This window comes from Triticum dicoccoides, chromosome 1A (assembly GCF_002162155.2).
Source record: "Triticum dicoccoides isolate Atlit2015 ecotype Zavitan chromosome 1A, WEW_v2.0, whole genome shotgun sequence".
In the NCBI taxonomy this organism is placed as follows: domain Eukaryota; kingdom Viridiplantae; phylum Streptophyta; class Magnoliopsida; order Poales; family Poaceae; genus Triticum; species Triticum dicoccoides.
This window is the reverse complement of record NC_041380.1, coordinates 415,407,215-415,429,064: the sequence shown is the minus strand read 5'-3', so window position 1 is coordinate 415,429,064 and position 21,850 is coordinate 415,407,215. Positions and strand designations below refer to the sequence as shown.

General features: G+C 43.5%; 1 protein-coding gene across 2 annotated transcripts; it reads right to left on the bottom strand.

Annotated features, from left to right (window-relative positions):
- Nucleotides 1-839: 839 nt before the first annotated feature.
- LOC119276644 lies at nucleotides 840-6,996 on the bottom strand. 2 transcript variants are annotated; one of them, XM_037557777.1, is made up of 5 exons: nucleotides 6,672-6,996; nucleotides 4,547-4,707; nucleotides 3,706-3,736; nucleotides 1,676-1,778; nucleotides 840-1,432 (listed from the first exon to the last, which is right to left on the bottom strand). In XM_037557777.1, the coding sequence occupies exons 1-5, from the start codon at nucleotides 6,957-6,959 to the stop codon at nucleotides 1,338-1,340; spliced, it is 678 nt and encodes a 225-aa protein (XP_037413674.1). In that variant the 5' UTR covers nucleotides 6,960-6,996; the 3' UTR covers nucleotides 840-1,337. The 2 variants fall into 2 exon arrangements, with proteins under 2 accessions (XP_037413674.1, XP_037413667.1); XM_037557770.1 differs by having other exon boundaries at nucleotides 3,706-3,739; nucleotides 6,672-6,993.
- Between the last annotated feature and the right edge of the window lie 14,854 nt (nucleotides 6,997-21,850).

Below are 21,850 nucleotides of genomic sequence, written 5' to 3'. Positions count from 1 at the left end.
GCTGCGGGCCGGAGCTGCGGCGGGGAGGCACCGGGGCGGGGTCGGGCGGCCGGGACGCGGGTGGGGAGAGAGAAGCGGATAGGGAGAGAGAAGGCGGGGGCTCGAGGAGAAAGCGACGAGGAGAGAGAGCGTGGGGGGGAGTTGTGGCTACAGGTGGGCCACACGAGGGGAAAAAATGGCGCCGGCGTCCCCAGCTACCACCCGAGAGGCTGGGTTCGGGGTCAGCTCGCCGGGGCTAAATTTACTTAAATCCAGCAAAAAACAAAGTGTTCGGGACGTGCGTGGAGCATATTTTTAACGCCGGGGCTAAAAAAATGGTGCTCGGGGTGTTCTTGGGAGCCTAATGAAAATGCTCTTACACTACTGCACGATTCCCGCTTTAGACCACTCGGCTACACAACACCTTGTCTGCAAGATACAACCACTCTTATTAGAGATGTTTGTTTGTCGTGTGTATTACAGTTTCTTCGGTCTTGACCACATCATTTACTAAAAATATAGACTGACGCATTATCACATTTGGATGCGACCATCCTAAACTGATGGTAAAGCATAATTGATGTTTAGCCTGTCAAGCAATATATACTACTCCCTCCGTTTCTAAATATAAGTCTTTTTAAAGATTTTAATATGGACTACATACGGAGCAAAATAAGTGAATATGAACTATATACTACATTCTAAACTACGTTTATATACATCTGTATGTAGTTCATATTGAATTCTCTAAAAAAGACTTCACGTATTTAGGAACGGAGGGGGTAAATCGTACTCCCTCCCCGTTCCATAATTCTTGTCTCATGATACTAGCACATGTCAATTCTCATCACAATCAAGGGTGAATGAAATGCTCCAGCATTATAGAACTGTTGGACTGCATTGAGTAAAAACCATTCTGTCTCACGATAAGAGCTGGGCAAGGCCGCGAGGGCAAAATAGGGCAGCTGTATCTTATGTTACACTCATCTCATTTTGACAGACGAGGCTAAACTGTAGTACGACTACATCAACGAACATAAAAGCATGTCATCACTTCTCATCTCATTTTCAATTCAATTAGCATTACAAAAGTGTGAAATCAGCAAGCACAAAGACTCGGCAATCGCGCACCACCTTTTAGTGTTCCCGCAGGATTGCAACATGCTGGCTAAAACTTGACTCTGGTCACCAAATCACTTATTGTTTCCATCAAGCTGGTTTCGGAAATTTGGATATTGCCGATTTCTGAAACTTGATTCCTTTCGGAAATCCGAATAGTGCTGATCTCAGGGACTTGGTCACGTTGGAAACCCCGACCAGTTTGATTTATGAAACCCAATCATGACCAGACTTAGTTTCTATGTTTGCCGAGGAAAACCCTGACTCGTTCTGGCTTCTGGCCTTTTCCAGTTCTGCTGGCCAAAATTGTTCTCCATATTCATGGGAGCAAACGCTGCATCATAGGGAGACAGTAGATGAGCAAATTAATAAACACACCTGATAAAAAAGCTCCAGGAAAGAAACACCAACGAAACTTTACATGCAACACTACCTAACAGTGCAAAAAGAATTTGCAGGGTTGTGGTGTCGAGCAGCCATTGATATTTCACAAGAACCATGCAATTTTTAATTTTATGCAACCAATCAATAATGACAGGATAAACAAAATAATCCAGCATCAAGACATGATATTTACCTCGCTCTCTCATTCTCCTTTCTCTGTCATACTCAAACTTGTCACGAATTTGAGTAACCCTTTCCCATGTTTCACCCTGTTTGCTTTCCCCAAAACCAAGGTCCTGCAGTACAAACTTATAAGTGACAACACCTGTGACTCGCAAATGTAGTGTCATTGACACGGTTGTTTAATGATGCGGCAAAAGATACTCAAAGAACTGAGGATAAATGGAAGATCCAGATCAGGAAGCTACACAAATGTCACACAGATACATAATGTTTGGACAATTTAATTCATTTAGCCATGATTATTGTCGAGGATAATTTGTCGACGCCTGACAGCAGTACGGTAGTCACATGTGATTTATGCAGTCACGGGAACGTCACCTCAGGTCACCGAGGGGATCTAGAACATGATATGTCCAGGTTTGGGCCCCGCTTGCGTGGGTAATAGCCCTGCTCCTGCCTTTGATGGTATTATATGAGAAAAGTGTACAATGTCAACTAATATCAGTTACAAAGAGTAGATCCAGCAAGTTGATAGGCAACTCGACGGGCAATGGTGGTCGATCTAGGCAATATGCACCATGATCATTAGGGTTTCAAGAGCTCTGGATTGCTTGGCCCCTCTTGCGGGATCATGGACGCCTTTATATAGGCCCTGTATAAACCCATGCCGGTAGAGCCCCGTTTATACGGTATACACAGTGCTGGGGTATGGTAATTCGAGTTACTACCATCAATTACTCTTGTGCAAAGCCAATAGCATCATCTTCGTCCACAACCTTAAAGTTCAAACTACCCCATTTCCAAAATTAACAAGGTGTAATCGTCCTTGTAAACTGAGGTGCAACAATGTACTAGCTTGTTGTGTACTAATTCAACATTAGATTTCCCAATAACTCTCATCACAATCAGGAAGTTGTATGGTCCAACTGAAGCACCCACACTGGCACCTATGGACATAGCCAAACATAAACTTCAGCAACGCACAGTGAAAACTAAGCTTAATAATTTAATTTGGATTTAAACACTTGAGCAAAGGTCCTGCTCAGTGTTTTTGTGACTGCGGGTGCTCACATACACTAGGGTCACAGAGGGAGGCCAGTCCAAAGAAGACAACAGGAGCAGCAGCAGCATTAAAAAAAGAGGGAAACACGGTCACTTTGTTCATGTCACTGGTTTCGTTGGTTTCAAAACACAACAAATCATTGATTAACTCTGTTAATTCTGTCATCTGTTCTAGGTGGGCTGTTTGGCAGGTATGGAGAGCGGGTTATCTTGAGACTCTGTTGGGTCTTTGCTACGTGATCATTCACCAATATGCATTTTTAGGTGGTAATCTTATCACGCCGAGGATTCAAAAGTTTGTGGAGATAAGACATGTCTATGCCTCAATTCGCCTGGAGCATATGAGAATAAACCTAAAGAGAGAAAAACTGGGAGAGTGTAAGAAGGTACACTGAGGATTTCTATTTTCTTTAATGGTTCATGCTAGATTTTGTTCAATTGTAGCAAAATCCAGGTAGCATAAGGTAATATGGTACTTTTAGGCAGCACTTCCAGTAGAATAGATAGTACAAGGTCAAGACTGACCAACATACAGAGCACAACTACTGTTTCCATGTTACCTGATGTATGCCAAATTAAGATGCCCGAACAAGTACAAAATCTAGTTGGCTTTCCCACACATTCCCAGCAAAACGAGGTGGCTTTCCCACTGCCAGCTTTAAGGGCTTTCGGTGCAAGCCTAAATAATTCACTGAAACAGTTTACTCGGGTTTTTTCCAACAGATCTGTCAGCTCAAGTACTTTTCCTGCTGCCAACTAAAATAGCTTCTGGTAAGCATAAATAATTAGCTGAAACAGTTTACTCAGTTTTTTTCCAACGGTTCTGTCAGCCTGACTCCTAACGGTTTGCAGTATGTGAAGAATATCAGAAAAGCCCGGAGTATTAGCATGCAATCATGCTGCACTACAGCATTCAAGTTCCTGTGCATAACAAAATGGCATGCAACATGTATCAACAGTACAGAGTAGATAAAATACCTTGTTTGGCTCTGCACTGGAGCTCCTTCTCCTGCTGCAATATAAAATTGAATATATGAGACCACTTGAATGAAGATATATTTGTGACGCTAATCTACTCATGACTAGTTGAAAAGATTGCTAAACATTTGGAAGCTGCAATAATCGAATAATGAGAGGAAAGTGCAAAGTTTGTAGTTCTACCCAATATTTATCACATGATTACATTTAAGTAAACTTGGGTTATGTCCTGAAAGAAACCAATTAAAATATATACTCCAAGATATATGTCCAAGTTGTTTCTTCAAGTTTATTAGCTGGGGGAGGGAGGGGCATGTGCACATCTTTTCATTAATTGGAAAAGCTACATCACTGAAGTTTAGAAAGGGCCGGTTCAGTCCATGGTATTTATATTTTGGCTGAACACATCTGTGAGATGACATGGCAGCCACATTGTCATCCAACGTCAGCACCCATTTTTCCTAGCTCACTGTTCAAGGCATCCAATAATGATCAGCACATAAATGGAACATGGGAACTGATATTTGAATTTTACAAAATTACTTTTTCATGGCAATGTATAATATATTGCAACACTTGGAAACAAGAAGATCAGCCACATATAGAGTGATGTCAACTCTGGCTCCTTTGACAGTTGAGCAAATAAATTAGATGCTATGACTTGGGCACTAGGATAGAAGGGGTGCTTATGTGGCATGAACACCGTCATGTTATCTCATGGGTCTGTGAGTGACCCAAATTGGAAACATCAAAAGACTAAAGTGGCCTATTATCCAAACTCGAGGGACCAACTTTGCTCATTAGTGTGAAATGAATTATAGAACTATTCAGGGTCTGCTACCTGTATGGTGAGAAGTCTAGATCATCTTCTTCAGCAGAGTCATAATTAGCACGATCTTCGGCAATCTTTTTTGAATAACCTTCATCCCAGTACAACCGTTCCCAGTTCTCTCTAAGTTCTTGGTACAGTTCCATATATTTTTTGCACCAGGTTTCATGTTCCTGTAAGTTTGTGATGGTTAAGTCTAATAATATGAAAGTGAATGGAAGTATTTGAAATCGCTAATAGGATCGAACTTTTGCATAATATAGTCATGTACCTACATAATATCAACAACTATTACATGAAAATGGAGGAAAAAGTTTCCCTTCATTTATTGATGCTAGCATTAACTCCGTTGTAAAAAAAATGTAATTAAGCAGCTGATTCCTGAATACAGCAATCCAGTACAGGAGCTAGCCAAACAAACATAACAATTAAACACTCAAGTCATCTTTTCCAATTGGACAACATCAGAGAAAGGAAAGTGAGAACGTTGTAGTGCAAAACTAGGATTGGTATTTGGTCTAAATACTACATATTATCTTGTAAAGTGCTTCGGGATAGCCAGACATGAAATTGATATGAATGGTTCCTTATCTCTTGGATCCTGGATATCTTAAGTCTCAACTTAGGTCTTGTTTGGCAAGCCCTATCCCAACCAAAATGAATTGGGGGTTGGTAGGGGTTAGGTCAGGATCCCAGCAAGGATCAGGCATCCTAAACAAGGCCTTTACTATTAACAACTACTATGAAACATGAGCAGCAAAAGGAAGTTGAACATTGCATCCCAAACAAACATCTCATCCAAAAATACATAGAATGGAGATAAGAACACAACATGAATCCAGAAACATGAAATAGCCACAGTACAATGGGACTGTATGGCTTATTGTTTGTATAAACAAAGTTCTGAGGTGCCCGTATTTTTAATGAAGTTGGTCTCCAAGCAAAAGGCTCCACGTGAACTTGCAAGACAGAAACACCTCAACATCAGTAAAAGAGGTGTGGTGGTAGCCAAAGTTTAGTAAAAAACCAAGCAATGTTGTACTAAAGGTTGTGGCATGCCGCAAACAGCTAGAAAATTATTTTATATGAACCAGCGGCTGCAACACCCCAGTGGAAGCACTTACTAACACAGGGCTCACCAGAATCAACTAAGCATAGCCTATGTTATGCGTTGGCCCTCCGTTATAGAATTGGTTCAGTTTGTTTGTCCCCATCCAAAGCATGCATTGATCATGAAATTGCTACACGCAACATGTTCTTTGTTTTGCACATGTCCTCACCAAAGTTCTAAATGGCAGGCTATGGCAAATAGCGGCCAAAGCGTTAGCACGCTAAATTGGCGCTATAACGTGATGCCCCTCCAAACGCTATAGCACTGAGATAGCGCGCTATTTAAAACTGTGGTCCTCACAGTTAACATGGTATCTAACTATCAAGAGCAGATTAAATTATAGCAGGATAATGTGCTTCAGAATTTCTTTGTTTCTTATGGAACAAAGCAAAGGCACTATACGAGCCTGGAAAAGTTTTGGTCAAATAGTACCACATGTCGTTCATTTCATTCTATAACTCAAGTTGCATCTCATTCTAAAGCACATACTATGGTTCCAAACTTGTGCATGATAGGTGCCAGAATGGCCACATCATCTCTAATAATAGAGGAACAAATTTAGTTGATTCTGGTGGAACTCATACAAAATTCCCAACAAACATTAAATGGGTCCTGCCTAAAATCAACCGGCAGAAATCGTTTCATCCGACCTCATCCAAATCATTCATAAACGAATATAAAAAATAGCCAATCACAGTCAATTTGAGCCCAAATCCTGAGTCGAAAGGCCATGTTAGTTCATTGCTATCAAACATGAACAGTATGTCTGACAGAAAAGAAGGCAAATGGGGACGCTGCCACCAAATCCCAATGGAACCCGTTTCAAACTTTCAATTGGATACCCCACTAACGATTCACCTAATTTGTTGGTTTCGCTCGGAGCAATCATCCCATTTCGACCAGCCATACATAAACACCTAACAGCAGAAAAAATAAATCTAGGGTTGAAGGAGCAGCTACCACAGGCCAAGCAAGCGGTCAGAAGTGGGGAGGCGCGGAATATTTGCTAGGTGCGGCTGTGATTACCGAGTCCTTGAGGACGAGACGCGTGCGGCGCATGAACTGCTCGCGCATCTGCTTGCGTCGGCGGTTCGGGAGGTTGTCGCGCGGAATGGCGAAGCGCTCGCGGTGTGGCACGCCCTCCCCGATCTCGTGCAGCTCGCCGTCCACCGCCCACCACTCCGACTTCTTCGCGCCCATCACGGCGGCTGGGCGGGCCTTCTGCGACCAGCCAGTGCCGCCGGTGACGAAGCCGCCCCGGCGGTGCGCCCACCGCCGCTGGGTGTACAGACACCGCAGCATCCTTTGGGTCATGAAATTGCTTCGTCCCCTGTCCCCTCTTCGGTCTCAGGGTTTAGCTCGGTGCGGAGTAGGGCCAGGAATTATTAGGAGAGATAATTTTTTTGTAGGTTTTTGTTTTTGCCACTCTAGGTATTTTTTCTCCAAATTTTCTTATGCCACTCTAAGAAAATCTCCGACCGTTGGCCCCCCAAGCGGCTCGAAAAATCGCCGTGTGGGGGCGGACCGGCAGTAAAATCAGCCTGGGGGACAAATTTTCGGCGAAACAGTGCATTACATCGGCGAACTGAAATAGTTTCTTACATAGATAAAATACTTAAAAATAAATAAACGTGACTACAGGCCGAATAAGGCACCGAGAGAGGCGAAGTCGCTGCCGTCGCCTCCGCCGCCGCCGTTGTCCTCGTCGTCCTTCTCCTCCTTCACACGGTCGCCCGTGCTAGACCCCTGCCCGGCGTCGCCCTGGTGGACCGGTGGTGGCGGCGCGTCATCGTCGCTGTCGTCGAGGACGACGACGCCTCCCTCTTCCCGGCCACAGCGCCGAGCCTCGAACCGCTCGTAGGCGAGGCGCTGGCGCTCCAGCTTCGTCCGCGCCCAGTCGTCACGTGCCCACTTCAAGGCCGTCGCGTCGTCGAGCTCCTCCTTAATGCCGCCGGCAAGCCCTGGCTCCGTCTTCACGGCGGCGAGCCCCGGCTCCGTCTTCGGTTTGACGTAGCGCGGAGAAGCCGAGGAGGAGGCGCGCCCGCCACCCTTGTTGATGACGATGCGGGCGTTGCGGGTGCGCCGGCCGAGCGGCGTCTCTGCTGCGTGGGTTCGGCCTTGACGTTGAACACCGCCGGCGAGCTGGAGGAGTGGGAAGAGGTGTGGGAGGAGGAGTGAGAGGAGGAGCCGAACCTCCTGGGCATCCATTGCCCGGCGCTCCAGCGGGGGATCGGGGCGGCGGCCGCGGCAGGGTATGCCAACGGCGGGTCATTGCCGCCCTCGAGGTACTGGAGTACCTTGTGGAGCGTGCAACTGGGGGCGCCCCACCATAGGCGGCGCCCCTCGTTGTTCTTGACGCCCCCACCATCGTTGCCCCGTTGGTGGACGCCAGCCGCTGCGCCTGTCGGCGCTGAAAGTACGCCGCCCACGACGCGTGGTTGTCAGCGGCGTACCGCGGGAGGGTGCGCTGCTTCTCCGGCAGCGACGCCCGCACGCGATCAACCTCAGCGGGAAGAGGTCGGGGCGTGCGTCGACGTCGGGCACCGGGGGAATGGGGACTCCACCAGCGCTGAATCTCCACCCCTGATACGTCTCCATCGTATCTACTTTTCCAAACATTTTTGCCCTTGTTTTGGACTCTAACTTGTATGATTTGAATGGAACTAACCCGGACTGACGTTGTTTTCAGCAGAATTACCATGGTGTTGTTTTATGTGCAGAAAACAAATATTCTTGGAATGGCCTGAAAATCCACGGGACATCTTAGAAAAAATAAAAAAAAATCCTCGCCAAAGATGAAGACCAGGGGGCCCACAACCTTCTCACGAGGGTGGGGGGCGCCCCCCCAGGACGCGTCCCCTACCTCGTGGGCCCCCTATTGCGTCTCCGACTCCAACTCCACCTTCATATATTGAGTTTCGATGAGAAAAAAATCAGAGAGAAGAAATCATCACGTTTTACGATACGGAGCCGTCGCCAAGCCCTAAACCTCTCGGAAGGGTTGATCTGGAGTCCGTTCGGAGCTCCGGAGAGGGGGGTTCGTCGTCGTCGTCATCATCAACCATCCTCCATCACCAATTTCATGATGCTCACCGCCGTGCGTGAGTAATTCCATCGTAGGCTTGCTGGACGGGGATAGGTTGGATGAGATTTATCATGTAATCGAGTTAGTTTTGTTAGGGTTTGATCCCTAGTATCCATTATGTTCTGAGATTGATGTTGCTATGACTTTGCTATGCTTAATGCTTGTCACTAGGGCCCGAGTGCCATGATTTCAGATCTGAACCTATTATCTTTTAATGAATATATGTGAGTTCTTGATCCTATCTTGCAAGTCTATAGTCACCTACTATGTGTTATGATCCGGCAACCCCGAAGTGACAATAATCGGGACCACTCCCGGTGATGACCATAGTTTGAGGAGTTCATGTATTCACTATGTGCTAATGCTTTGTTCCGGTTCTCTATTAAAAGGAGGCCTTAATATCCCTTAGTTTCCAATAGGACCTCGCTGCCACGGGAGGGTAGGACAAAAGATGTCATGCAAGTTCTTTTCCATAAGCACGTATGACTATATACGGAATACATGCCTACATTGCATTGATGAATTGGAGCTAGTTCTGTGTCACCTTATGTTATGACTGTTACATGATGAACTGCATCCGGCATAATTATCCATCACTGATCCGGTGCCTACGAGTTTTCCATATACTGGTTTACGCTTATTTACTTTCCCGTTGCTATTGTTACAATCACTACAAAAAACCAAAAATATTACTTTTACTGTCTTTACTTTTGTTGCTGCTACCACCACTATCATATTACTTTGCTACTAAACATTTTGCTGCAGATACTAAGTTTCCAGGTGTGGTTGAATTGACAACGCAGCTGCTAATACTTGAGAATATTCTTTGGCTCCCCTTGTGTCGAATCAATAAATTTGGGTTGAATACTCTACCCTCGAAAGTTGTTGCGATCCTCTATACTTGTGGGTTATCAAGACTAATTTCTGGCGCCGTTGTCGGGGAGCATAGCTCTATTCTTTGAGTCACTTGAGATTTATATCTGCTGGACACTACGAAGAACTTGACAGATCCAAAAACCAAGATCTATCCCTCAACTATGAGGGGAGGTAAGGAACTGACATCTAGCTCTGCACTTGATTCACCTTCTGTTATGAGTAAGTTAGCGACACCTACATCTGCTTCTGCTATGCGTTCTGATATGTCGCATGTTATTGATGATGCCACTTCTGCTATGCATGATACTTATAACGAAACTGCTTCTATGCCTGATACTACTGTGCCCCTTGGTGAATTTCTTGATGAACAAATTGCTAGGGCTAGAGAAAAAGAAATTATTGAATCTGAATACGATGATGACAGTGATGATGAAAATATGCATATTATTCCTGAGGGTTATCTTTTTGATATGGAATCTTCTGCCGCTATTTTTGCTTGCAAAGATAGATATGAGCTTAAGAGGTTATTAATTAAATGGAACAAAGAATCATTTAGAGATAAAATGAGACCTGACCCTGCTTTTGCTACTTCACCTATATGTGTTCCTGATAAAGATTATGAATTCTCTGTTGATCCTGATATAATTACTTTGGTTGAATCTGATCCATTTTATGGCTATGAATCTGAAACTGTTGTGGCACATCTTACGTAGTTAAATGATATAGCTGCCCTGTTCACTAATAATGAGAGATCGCGTTACTTTTATATACTCAAAATATTTCCGTTCTCATTAAAAGGTGATGCTAAGATATGGTTTAATTCTCTTGATCCTGGTTATGTGCGTAGTCCCCAGGATATGATTTATTACTTCTCTGCTAAATATTTCCCTGCTCATAAGAAACAAGCTGCTTTGAGGGAAATATACAACTTCATGCAAATTAAATCCCACAAGCTTGGGGGAGGCTTCTCAAGTTACTTAATGCTTTGCCTGATCATCCTCTTAAGAAACCTGAAATACTTGATATCTTTTATAATGGACTAACCGATGCTTCCAGAGATTACCTGAATAGTTGTGCTGGTTCTCTTTTCAGGGAAAGAACACCGGATGAAGCTGAACTTTTATTGAATAATATGTTGACAAATGAAAATAATTGGGCACCTCCTGAGCCAGCTCCTGAGCCATCTCCTGCTCCAATTAATGATCTTATTCCTAAACCAACTCCGAAGAAGAGAGGTGTTCTATTTTTCAGTCCCGAAGATATGCAAGAGGCAAAGAAATCCATGAAAGAAAAGGGTATTAAAGCTGAAGACGTTAAGAATTTACCTCCTATTGAAGAAATACATGGTCTTAATATACCGCCCGTTGAAAAAACATATGATCTTAATTATTTATTTACTGAAGAACCTCCTGATCCCGATATCTCGACACAGGTAGTAAAGGTAAATTCTCTCCATAGATATGATAAAGCTGAAATTCCTCCTACTAAAATTACTAGTCAGTGCTTGGATGAGTTTGATAACTTTATGTATAAGCAAGACGACTTCAATGCTTATTTTGGTAGACAATTAAAAGAAAATGCTTATATGATTAGACGCTTGGGTGATTATATGGCTAATATTAAAGGTGAACTTAAACTTGTTAGCAAACATGCTTCTATGGTTACCACTCAAGTAGAACAAGTACTTAAAGCTCAAAAAGAAGTGCTAAATGAAATGAATAGTAAAAAAATGATTATGATGTTAGAGTGGCTACTAGAACTGATAGAATGACTCAGGAACCTTTGTATCCTGAAGGCCACCCTAAGAGAATCGAGCAAGATTCTCAAAGAAATAATATTGATGTTCCTAGTTTTTCTAAAAAGAAGAAGAAGAAAAATGATAGAACTGCGCAAACTTCTAGTGAACCTATTGCTGAACCACCTGATAATCCAAATGATATTTCTATGTCTGATGCTGAAACACAATCTGGTAATGAACATGAACCTAGTAAAAATATTAATGAAGATGTTCATGATGATGCTCAACCTAGTAATGATAATGATGTAGAAATTGAACCTGTTGTTCATCTTGATAACCCACAATTAAAGAATCAACATTATGATAAAAGAGACTTTGTTGCTACGAAACATGGTAAAGAAAGGGAACCTTGGGTTCAGAAACCCATGCCTTTTCCTCTGAAACCATCCAAGAAAAAGGATGATGAGGATTTTGAGCGCTTTGCTGAAATGATTAGGCCTATCTTTTTGCGTATGCGATTAACTAATGTGCTCAAAACAAATCCTTATGCTAAATATATGAAGGATATCATTACTAATAAAAGAAAGATACCAGAAGCTGAAATTTCCACCATGCTTGCTAATTATACTTTTAAGGGTGGAATACCAAAGAAACTTGGAGACCCCGGAGTACCTACTATACCTTGCTCCATTGAAAGAAATTATATTAAAACTGCTTTATGTGATCTTGGAGCCGGTGTTAGTGTTATGCCTCTCTCTTTATATCGTAGACTTGACTTGAATAAGCTAACACCTACTAAAATATCTTTGCAAATGGCTGATAAATCAACTGCTATACCTGTCGGTATTTGTGAGGATGTGCCTGTTGTGGTTGCAAACATTACTATTTTAACGGACTTTGTTATACTTGATATTCCCAAGGATGATAGTATGTCTATTATTCTTGGAAGACCTTTTCTTAATACTGCAGAGGCTATTATTGATTGCAACAAAGGTAATGTCACTTTTCATGTTAATGGTAATGAGCATACGGTACACTTTCCGAGGAAACAACCTCAAGTTCATAGTATCAACTCTATTGGAAAAATTCCATCGATTATATTTGGAGGTTTTGAATTTCCTCTTCCTACTGTCAAGAAGAAATATGATATTCTTATTATTGGGGATGTGCATATCCCCGTTGAGGTAACTTAGTGTTATTCAAAATTTCTCCGGTTTCATGATTATTGAAATGAGTTTGTTAACAAGACTTGATCAACCTTGTTAGTTGATTCTTTTTGATGAGCATGAGATTGATGAAATTAGAAGCACAAACTTATGTATCCTCTCTATACTTTCTGTTATTTATATTAAATAAAGTAAAAATAGTATTTTCTGTCTGTTTCCTGACTTATCTGTGCAATATAAAAATATTCCGAAAATAAAAGTCCTCAGAATGCCATGCCAATTTAATATGATTTTTTCGGGAATATTTGAGGATTTACTGTGTAAAAATTACCGCGGGAGGAGCTGCCACCTGGTCACGAGGGTGGTGGGCACCCCCCCCCCTATAAGGCGTGCCCCCTGCCTCGTGGGCCCACGGTGGCCCTCCTCCACTTATCCCAGCACCCATCTTCTTTCTCTGTCTCACACAAACCCGAAAAACCAACTCAAGCACAAGTTCCAGCCACTTTTACTGTGATTTTCGATCTCCTTGCTCAAAGCACCTCTCGCAAAACTGCTTGGGGAGATTGTTCCTTGGTATGTGACTCCTCCATTGGTCCAATTAGTTTTTGTTCTAGTGCTTTATTCTTTGCAAATTTGTGCTGCATAGGTGACCATGTTCTTGAGCTTGCATGTCAAATTTATATGGTTCCAAGTAGTTCTAATGCTTGATATAGGCTATGGGCACTTGTAGGAGTAGTTGCTATCAGTTTTATTGAAGTTGGTTTACTTTTATTTTGAAGTTACTAAAAATTTCAGAATTTTTCAGAGAAAAACAATATGTTTAGGAAGATGTTCCAAGGTGGTTCCTATAAGAAGCAAGGACCCAGGATTGCTATGCGCGATGCTGACGAGGATCCACCAAGAGACGCTCCAGTACGGCCTTGCGAATGGCCGTCGGAAAATTTTATGGACCGTGCGGGAATTAAAGAAGAATTCAAAGCATATTTGCGCAATGCCGGTCTTGAGGATTTTGAGGCTAACAAATGCCCTCAGTATTATGATCTCACAAGTTCCTTTGTGAGGATGTTTGAGTATTCATCTTCGCGTAATTCTCCTTCAGCCATGTTTGATCTTTATGACAAATCTTATACCATGGACCTAGAGGATTTCACTTCTGCTTGCGAACTTCCATCATGGGGCAGTATTAGGTATCCCCCTAAATCTGAATTTAGAAACTTTCTTGCTAGTATAACTGTGGGGGAGTCCAGAGATATAACGCAGGCTAACATAGGGAGCATTCACTTTCCTGCTATACATTATTTTGCTCTTTTCATCGGTAGATGCATAAATGCTAAGGATGAAGCATGTCACATGTGTGTCCCTGATCTCAACATTCTTAGGAGTGTTGTGTTAGGAGACCAATCTTATCATATGGGAGCTATTGTAACTCATAGGTTGCATTATAATAGACATAATGGAGATTTTTTTGGAGGAATTTATGCAACCCGCTTAGCTCATTTTCTTGAAATAGACATTCGTGAGGGTGATATGGAGTTGCCTCCTGCATATTTAGATTATGACTCTATGGCTTCGCACCAGTTTGTTGAGAGGCCTGAATCACCTCTCTTATATCGTTTAATTTTTGATAAACGACGTGTTTTTCGTATTACTCTCCCTGCTCCTGCCTTCTTTGATTCACAGACAAAAGGAAGATATGTTATTACCAGAGAGGAGGCAGAAGAGTACGAGAGGAGAGCGGAGGCAGCCCGACTCCACGCTGCAGCTCAGCAGGTGATAACCGCTGCACATCAGTATGATCCCAACTATCCTTCCTCATCACAGTACAACCCCAACAACTATTATTATGGATATCCGCCAGGCCAGCCGTGGCCATAGACCAACTTAGGCCAAAAGCCTAAACTTGGGGGAGTACGTATTTCTCACCGACAATACATTTATGCTCACACACACTCATTGCTAGATGTCGGTGCTCATACTTTTTCACTGTAATATCCATGCTAGTTTATTTTCCTTTTCCTGCTTTCTTCTTGTGTGTTTGTTAAACCTTAAGAAAAAACCAAAAATTAGTATTAGTTTATTTTTCTGCTGTAGTAGTAATAATTAAAAAGAAAACCCAATCCCGTTCTTCTTTTGCTTGTTGGGAGCTTTCCCGTGTAAATAGTTTTATTTCTTTTCTTTTCTTTGGGGGTCAGTAGGAGAAGACCATAATTAAATTGTTGAAGTGGCTCTTATATGCATTATTGTTGATTTAACCTAGAGCCCATATTGCCTTGTCTTCTCATGTTTATTGAATGCTCGCAGATTCCAGCTTAGTCCAATGCACGTGCACTATTATTATTATTCACACCGTTCAGTCGTGCAAGTGAAAGGCAATTATGATGATATATGATGGACTGACTGAGATGAGAAAAGCTGGTATGAACTCGACCTCTTTTGTTTTTGTAAATATGATGAGTCCCTCGTTCTTGATTCAGCTTATTATGAATAAACATGTTTGCAATGCCAATTAGAGATCATAGTTGCTTGTGCCATGCTTGATTAACTATGAGTTATAATGATTTACCTTATGTGCCAACATGCTATTGAGATGATTATGATGTGGTATGATGGGGTGATATCCTCTTTTGAATGATTTAAGTGACTTGACTTGGCACATGTTCACGCATGTAGTTGAAACAAAATCAACATAGCCTTCACGATATTTATGTTCATGGTGGATTATATCCTACTCATGCTTGCATCCAATGTTTATTAATTGTAATGCATGTACATGGCTGTTGTCGCTCTCTAGTTGGTCACTTCCCAGTCTTTTGCTAGCCTTCACTTGTATTAAGCGGGAATACTGCTTATGCATCCAATCCCTTAAACCCCAAAGTTATTCCAGATGAGTCCACCATATCTTCTTATATGCGGTATCTACCTGCCGTTCCAAGTAAATTTGTATGTGCCAAACTCTAAACCTTCAAATAAACATTCTGTTTTGTATGCTCGAATAGCTCATGTATCAACAAAGGCTGTCCTTATCTTCCGTGTTAGGCGGGTTATTCTCAAGAGGAGTGGACTCCGCTCCTCACTCACAAGAAAATGGCTGGTCACCGGAATGCCCAGTCCCATGCTTTATGCAAACTAAATCAAAATTAATTGCAAACAAAACTCCCCCTGGGACCTGATGTATGTTGGAGGCACTCGTTATTTCGAGCAAGCCATGGATTGATGCTTGTTGGTGGAGGGGGAGTATAAACTTTACCATTCTGTTTGGGAACCGCCTATAATGTGTTTAGCATGGAAGATATCACCATCTCTTAGTTGTTACATTGACAATGAAAGTATATCGCTCAAAATACAATTTATCTCTATTGCAAAACTGAGCTTTAGCACCTCTACAAATCTCTGCTTCCCTATGCGAAGGGTCTATCCATTTACTTTTATATTGAGTCATCACCCTCTTATTAAAAAGCACTAGCCGGAGAGCACAACCGTCATTTGCATTCATCACTGTTAATTTATATTGGGTATGACTATGATTGGATCTCTTTTACCATGAATTACAATGTCTAGTCAGTCCCTGATCTTTAAAGGTGCTCTGCATTTATGTTTTGCGGTCTCAGAAAGGGCTAACGAGGTACCATCTTATTATATCATATTATGATTGTTTTGAGAAAGTGTTGTCATCCGAGATTTATTATTATGAATTGCTAGTTGATTATGCTATTGATATGAGTAATCATGAGACCTGAGAATTATTGCAAATGTGGTTAGTTACGATCTATGCTGAAAATTTGAATGCTGGCTTGACATAGTTACAACAACAAGAGCAAACAGAGTTTGTAAAATTTTTTCTTTCTTTCTTTCAGTTTGTCAACTAAATTGCTTGAGGACAAGCAAGGGTTTTAAGCTTGGGGGAGTTGATACGTCTCCGTCGTATCTACTTTTCCAAACACTTTTGCCCTTGTTTTGGACTCTAACTTGTATGATTTGAATGGAACTAACCCGGACTGACGCTGTTTTCAGCAAAATTACCATGGTGTTGTTTTATGTGCAGAAAACAAATATTCTTGGAATGACCTGAAACTCCATGGAACATCTTAGAAAAAACAATAAAAAATCCTCACCAAAGATGAAGACCAGGGGGACCACACCCTTCTCACGAGGGGGGGGGGGGCTAGGGCGCGCCCCCTACCTCGTGGGCCCCCTGTTGCGTCTCCGACTCCAACTCCACCTCCATATATTGAGTTTCAATGAGAAAAAAAATCAGAGAGAAGAAATCATCGTGTTTTACGATACGGAGCTGCCGCCAAGCCCTAAAACCTCTCGGGAGGGCTGATCTAGAGTCCGTTCGGGGCTCCGGAGAATGGGATTCGTCGACGTCGTCATCATCAACCATCCTCCATCACCAATTTCATGATGCTCACCGCCGTGCATGAGTAATTCCATCGTAGGCTTGCTGGACGGTGATGGGTTGGATGAGATTTATCATGTAATTTAGTTAGTTTTGTTAGGGTTTGATCCCTAGTATCCATTATCTTCTGAGATTGATGTTGCTATGACTTTGCTATGCTTAATGCTTGTCACTAGGGCCCGAGTGCCATGATTTCAGATCTAAACCTATTATGTTTTCATGAATATATGTGAGTTCTTGATTCTATATTGCAAGCCTATAGTCACCTACTATGTGTTATGATCCGGCAACCCCGAAGTGACAATAATCAGGACCACTCCCGGTGATGACCATAGTTTGAGGAGTTCATGTATTCACTATGTGCTAATGCTTTGTTCCGGTTCTCTATTAAAAGGAGGCCTTAATATCCCTTAGTTTCCAATAGGACCCCGCTGCCACGGGAGGATAGGACAAAAGATGTCATGCAAGTTCTTTTCCATAAGCACGTATGACTATATACGGAATACATGCCTATATTACATTGATGAATTGGAGCTAGTTCTGTGTCACCCTATGTTATGACTGTTACATGATGAACTGCATCCGGCATAATTATCCATCACTGATCTGGTGCCTACGAGTTTTCCATATACTGGTTTACGCTTATTTACTTTCCCGTTGCTATTGTTACAATCACTACAAAATACCAAAAACATTACTTTTGCTGTCTTTACTTTTGTTGCTGCTACCACCACTATCATATTACTTTGCTACTAAACATTTTGCTGCAGATACTAAGTTTCCAGGTGTGGTTGAATTGACAACTCAGCTGCTAATACTTGAGAATATTCTTTGGATCTCCTTGTGTCGAATCAATAAATTTGGGTTGAATACTCTACCCTCGAAAGCTGTTGCGATCCTCTATACTTGTGGGTTATCAACCCCGTAGGCCCGGAGCGCATGTTTGGTGGTGCCGAGATGTTCTCCTCGAAGAAGAGATAGGCCTCCCACTCATGGAGCGAGCGGCAGCCGAAGCCGTTGGCCGCCGCCCCATCGCCGGGGAACCTCTCAGCCATCGGGTGGGCTTGGGAAGAGAGGGGAGGGGAGGAAGGTCGGCGGAGGCTGTGCATGGAGAGAGAGAGGCAGAGCTCGGCGGTGGCTGTGGGCGGGTGTGGCCAGAGGCGAGGGGAGGCCCTGCTTTTATAGCCGCGCGCCGTATGGATACCAGCGGCAACCTTGCCATTGATTCCTCACGGGCGGCGCGGCCTTGTCATTGATTCCACGCAGGAAACCCGAGGTGTTGTGAGGACGACGAGGCGAGTGTCGCTGACTCGGCAGGTCCGCAGCTCTTTTGCGCAAAAACCGCTCGCCCCGGCACCCTCAGGCGCACCCAACGCGTCGGGTTTGGCCTGTGTCCACGGGCGCCAGTTTCGGCCCAAAACGGCGAAAAACGGGCTCCTGGGGCACGACTGGGCCGATTTTTGTGCGCCGACGCGAAAAAATCGCCTAGGGGGCTTGTTGGGGGTGCGCTTGGAGATGCTCTAACTCTTACGTTTCACTTTTGCCACTCTAGCCTTGTTATAGTGGCATAAACAAAATTAATTTGACCTCCGGATATTTTGATTTTGCCACTCAAAATGAATTTTGTGATACACTAAAAAGGTAAGAATGGCAGAAGTGCGATGTCATTTTTTAGAGTGACACAAGAAAAATGGGCAAATGATAGATGTGCTTTTGTCACTCTAATATTTTGCCCATTTTCCTAACCACGTCATGCCAGCAGCGCTGCAAGCGAAAACATCCAGGTAAACCTAGAGAATGCTAGGAGCTCATGTTCACGACAGGATTATAGAGCTGCCCGATCCTTACGAACTGAGCCGATCAAGAGGGGTCAATCTCTCTCACTTTGCCTTGCACGGTTACAGTGCCTTTTGGCCGCACTTGCTTCTTCATGCTGGAGAATCCGCCGATCATCGTGACTGGGATGCAAGGTGCCCGGTATGTCATCTTGGTCGGTGAAGGTGTTGGGGAACATAGTAATTTAAAAAAAAAATCCTACGCACACGCTGGATCATAGTGATGCATAGCAACGAGAGGGGGGAGTGTTGTATACGTACCCTTGTAGACCGTAAGCGGAAGCGTTTATCAACGCGGTTGATGTAGTCGTACACCTTCACGATCCGTCCCGATCAAGTACCGAACGTACAACACCTCCGCGTTCAGCACGCGTTCAGCTCGATGACGTCCTCGCCTTCTCGATCCAGCAAGAGGGGCGAAGTAGTAGATGAGTTCCGGCAGCACGACGGCGTGGTGACGATGTTGGTGAAGAGCAATCTCCGCAGGGTTTCGCCTAAGCACTATAAAAACTATGACGGAGGATAAACTAGAGGGGACGGGGTAGCCGGCACATGGCTTGGTGTTTTTTGATCTCTCTTGGGTGCTAGTCCTGCCCCTCTATTTATATGTTGAGCCTTGGGGTCGAAACTTGGAGTAAAAGCCTCCACAAAGTCGGTTTCACCCGAAAGGCAAGAGTCCTTCTCGGACTCCAGGGCCAGACGCCAGGGTTCCCGGCGTCTGGCCCCTGGACTCCGCAAAACTTCCTTTTGCACTTTCCAAAAACCTTGTGGGCTTTCCCTTTTGGCCCAAATAAAGTGTTCTCGTACCCAAACATTTCGGAAAACATCTGAACCCCTTCCGGTGAATTCCGGAACCCTTCCGGAGTCCAAACACTATTATCCCATATATCAATATTTATCTCCGAACCATTGGAGAGTTCCTCGTCATGTCCGTGATCTTATCCGGAACTCCGAACAACATTCAGTCACCAACATACATAACTCATAGTACTATATCGTCAACGAACATTAAGCGTGCGGACCATACGGGTTCGAAAACTATGTAGACATGACCGAGACACCTCTCTGGTCAATAACCAATAGCGGGACCTGGATGCCCATATTGGCTCCTACATATTCTACGAAGATCTTTATTGGTCAGACCGCATAACAACATACATTGTTCCCTTTGTCATCGGTATGTTACTTGCCCAAGATTCGATCGTCGGTATCTCAATACCTAGTTCAATCTCGTTACCGGCAAGTCTCTTTACTTGTTCCGTAATACATCATCCCGCAACTAACTCATTAGTTGCAATGCTTGCAAGGCTTATAGTGATATGCATTACCGAGTGGGCCCAGAGATACCTCTCCGACAATCGGAGTGACAAATCCTAATCTCGAAATACGCCAACCCAACAATTACCTTCAGAGACACATGTAGAGCACCTTTATAATCACCCAATTACGTTTGTGACGTTTGGTGGCACACAAAGTGTTCCTCCGGTAAACGGGAGTTGCATAATCTCATAGTCATAGGAACATGTGTAAGTCATGAAGAAAGCAATAGCAACAAACTAAACGATCAAGTGCTAAGTTAACGGAATGGGTCAAATCAATCACATCATTTTCCTAATGATGTGATCCCATTAATCAAATGACAACTCATGTCTATGGTTAGGAAACTTAACCATCTTTGATCAACGAGCTAATCAAGTAGAGGCATACTAGTGACACTCTGTTTGTCTATGTATTCACACATGTAATATGTTTTCGGTTAATACAATTCTAGCATGAATAATAAACATTTATCATGAAATAAGGAAATAAATAATAACTTTATTATTGCCTCTAGGGCATATTTCCTTCAGAAGGATCACCGAAGAGATTCATTCCATCTGGATGTTGTTTGAAGATTGTAGGGAGGGGCTGGTTCCTGAAGGGGTCTCATCGACGATGATGGTAACACGGTTGATAGGTTCAGGACCCAGATGGCTGATAGCACTACGCCCCTACCTATTTTGTATTCAAGGGATACGACCATTCGATCTTGTAATTGGAGGGAAACAAATCTCCTGCAACCGTTAATTCCTTGAAAGGGAGCTAATGTTCTTATCACTTAAGAATGACAACTCCCATGCGGCGCGTGACTGGAAAGGCCCTAGATACCTGGGCCGATGATATGATCCATTTGCACCCATAAAAGCTTTCCTCTTCGGTGGGTACCCTTACTCACGAATTTGGGATTATTCTTCATTGGCACAATCTCATAAGAATCATGTTGGATTCTCTCATGAAATCTTGAGTAGGTAGAGTTGATTCTCACAACATATGAATAGCTAAGTCCTACTTTACTGCATTCATCTCGAGACATGATCTTGTAGTTAATAGAAACATTTGAGTCTGACTTTATTGTATTCTAGCATGCTCTTGTAGATTACAACCCAAAAACCAGTTGCATTTTTTTCATGGGATGAGGGATCTAGGCACGACCTTTGGATCTCAACATGTTGCACACTAGTTTTTTTCGCTTGTGGAGGTCAACTTTTCTTAGCCCTTCATCCACTCTACTGTCCGAGCATACAAGTCACAATCCGAGTCCAAACTGAAGTTTGGAGGTCCGAGGTGATTGAGGGGCACATTATTGTCCTCAAAGAATGACACATGCTCCCTAGTCTTAGAGAGACGCTCAGCGAGGCAACTGATGTTAAGACACTACGACTAGACGATGTTGCCATGCAAGTGACTAAGAAACTCCAGTAGTTCCCCTAAAAATTACCCGCATAAGTGGTTTTTTGGCCTTCCTGGAAAAGTTAGGGGAAGTTTTATAAAAGCAACTTTTGTCGGTTCCCCTAATCTTCTCCCCCTGACTACATTTTTATTTTAATTTTTAATTAAACAAAAAAGAGGTAATCCCCAGGACTCGCTAGTCAGTGACACCAACGGTGGTGGGGTGGCTGCCGGCAGGGGGCATGGCGTGGCGGCGGGTGCGGATGTGACGCTTCTGACGCGGGCGAGGCGGCGGTGGGTGCAGACGGCGGCGACGAAAGGCACGGGCGAGGCAGCGGCAAGCACGAGTGGTGGCGGTGGGCAGTGCGGGTGAGGCGGCGACAACCGGGGCGGGAGA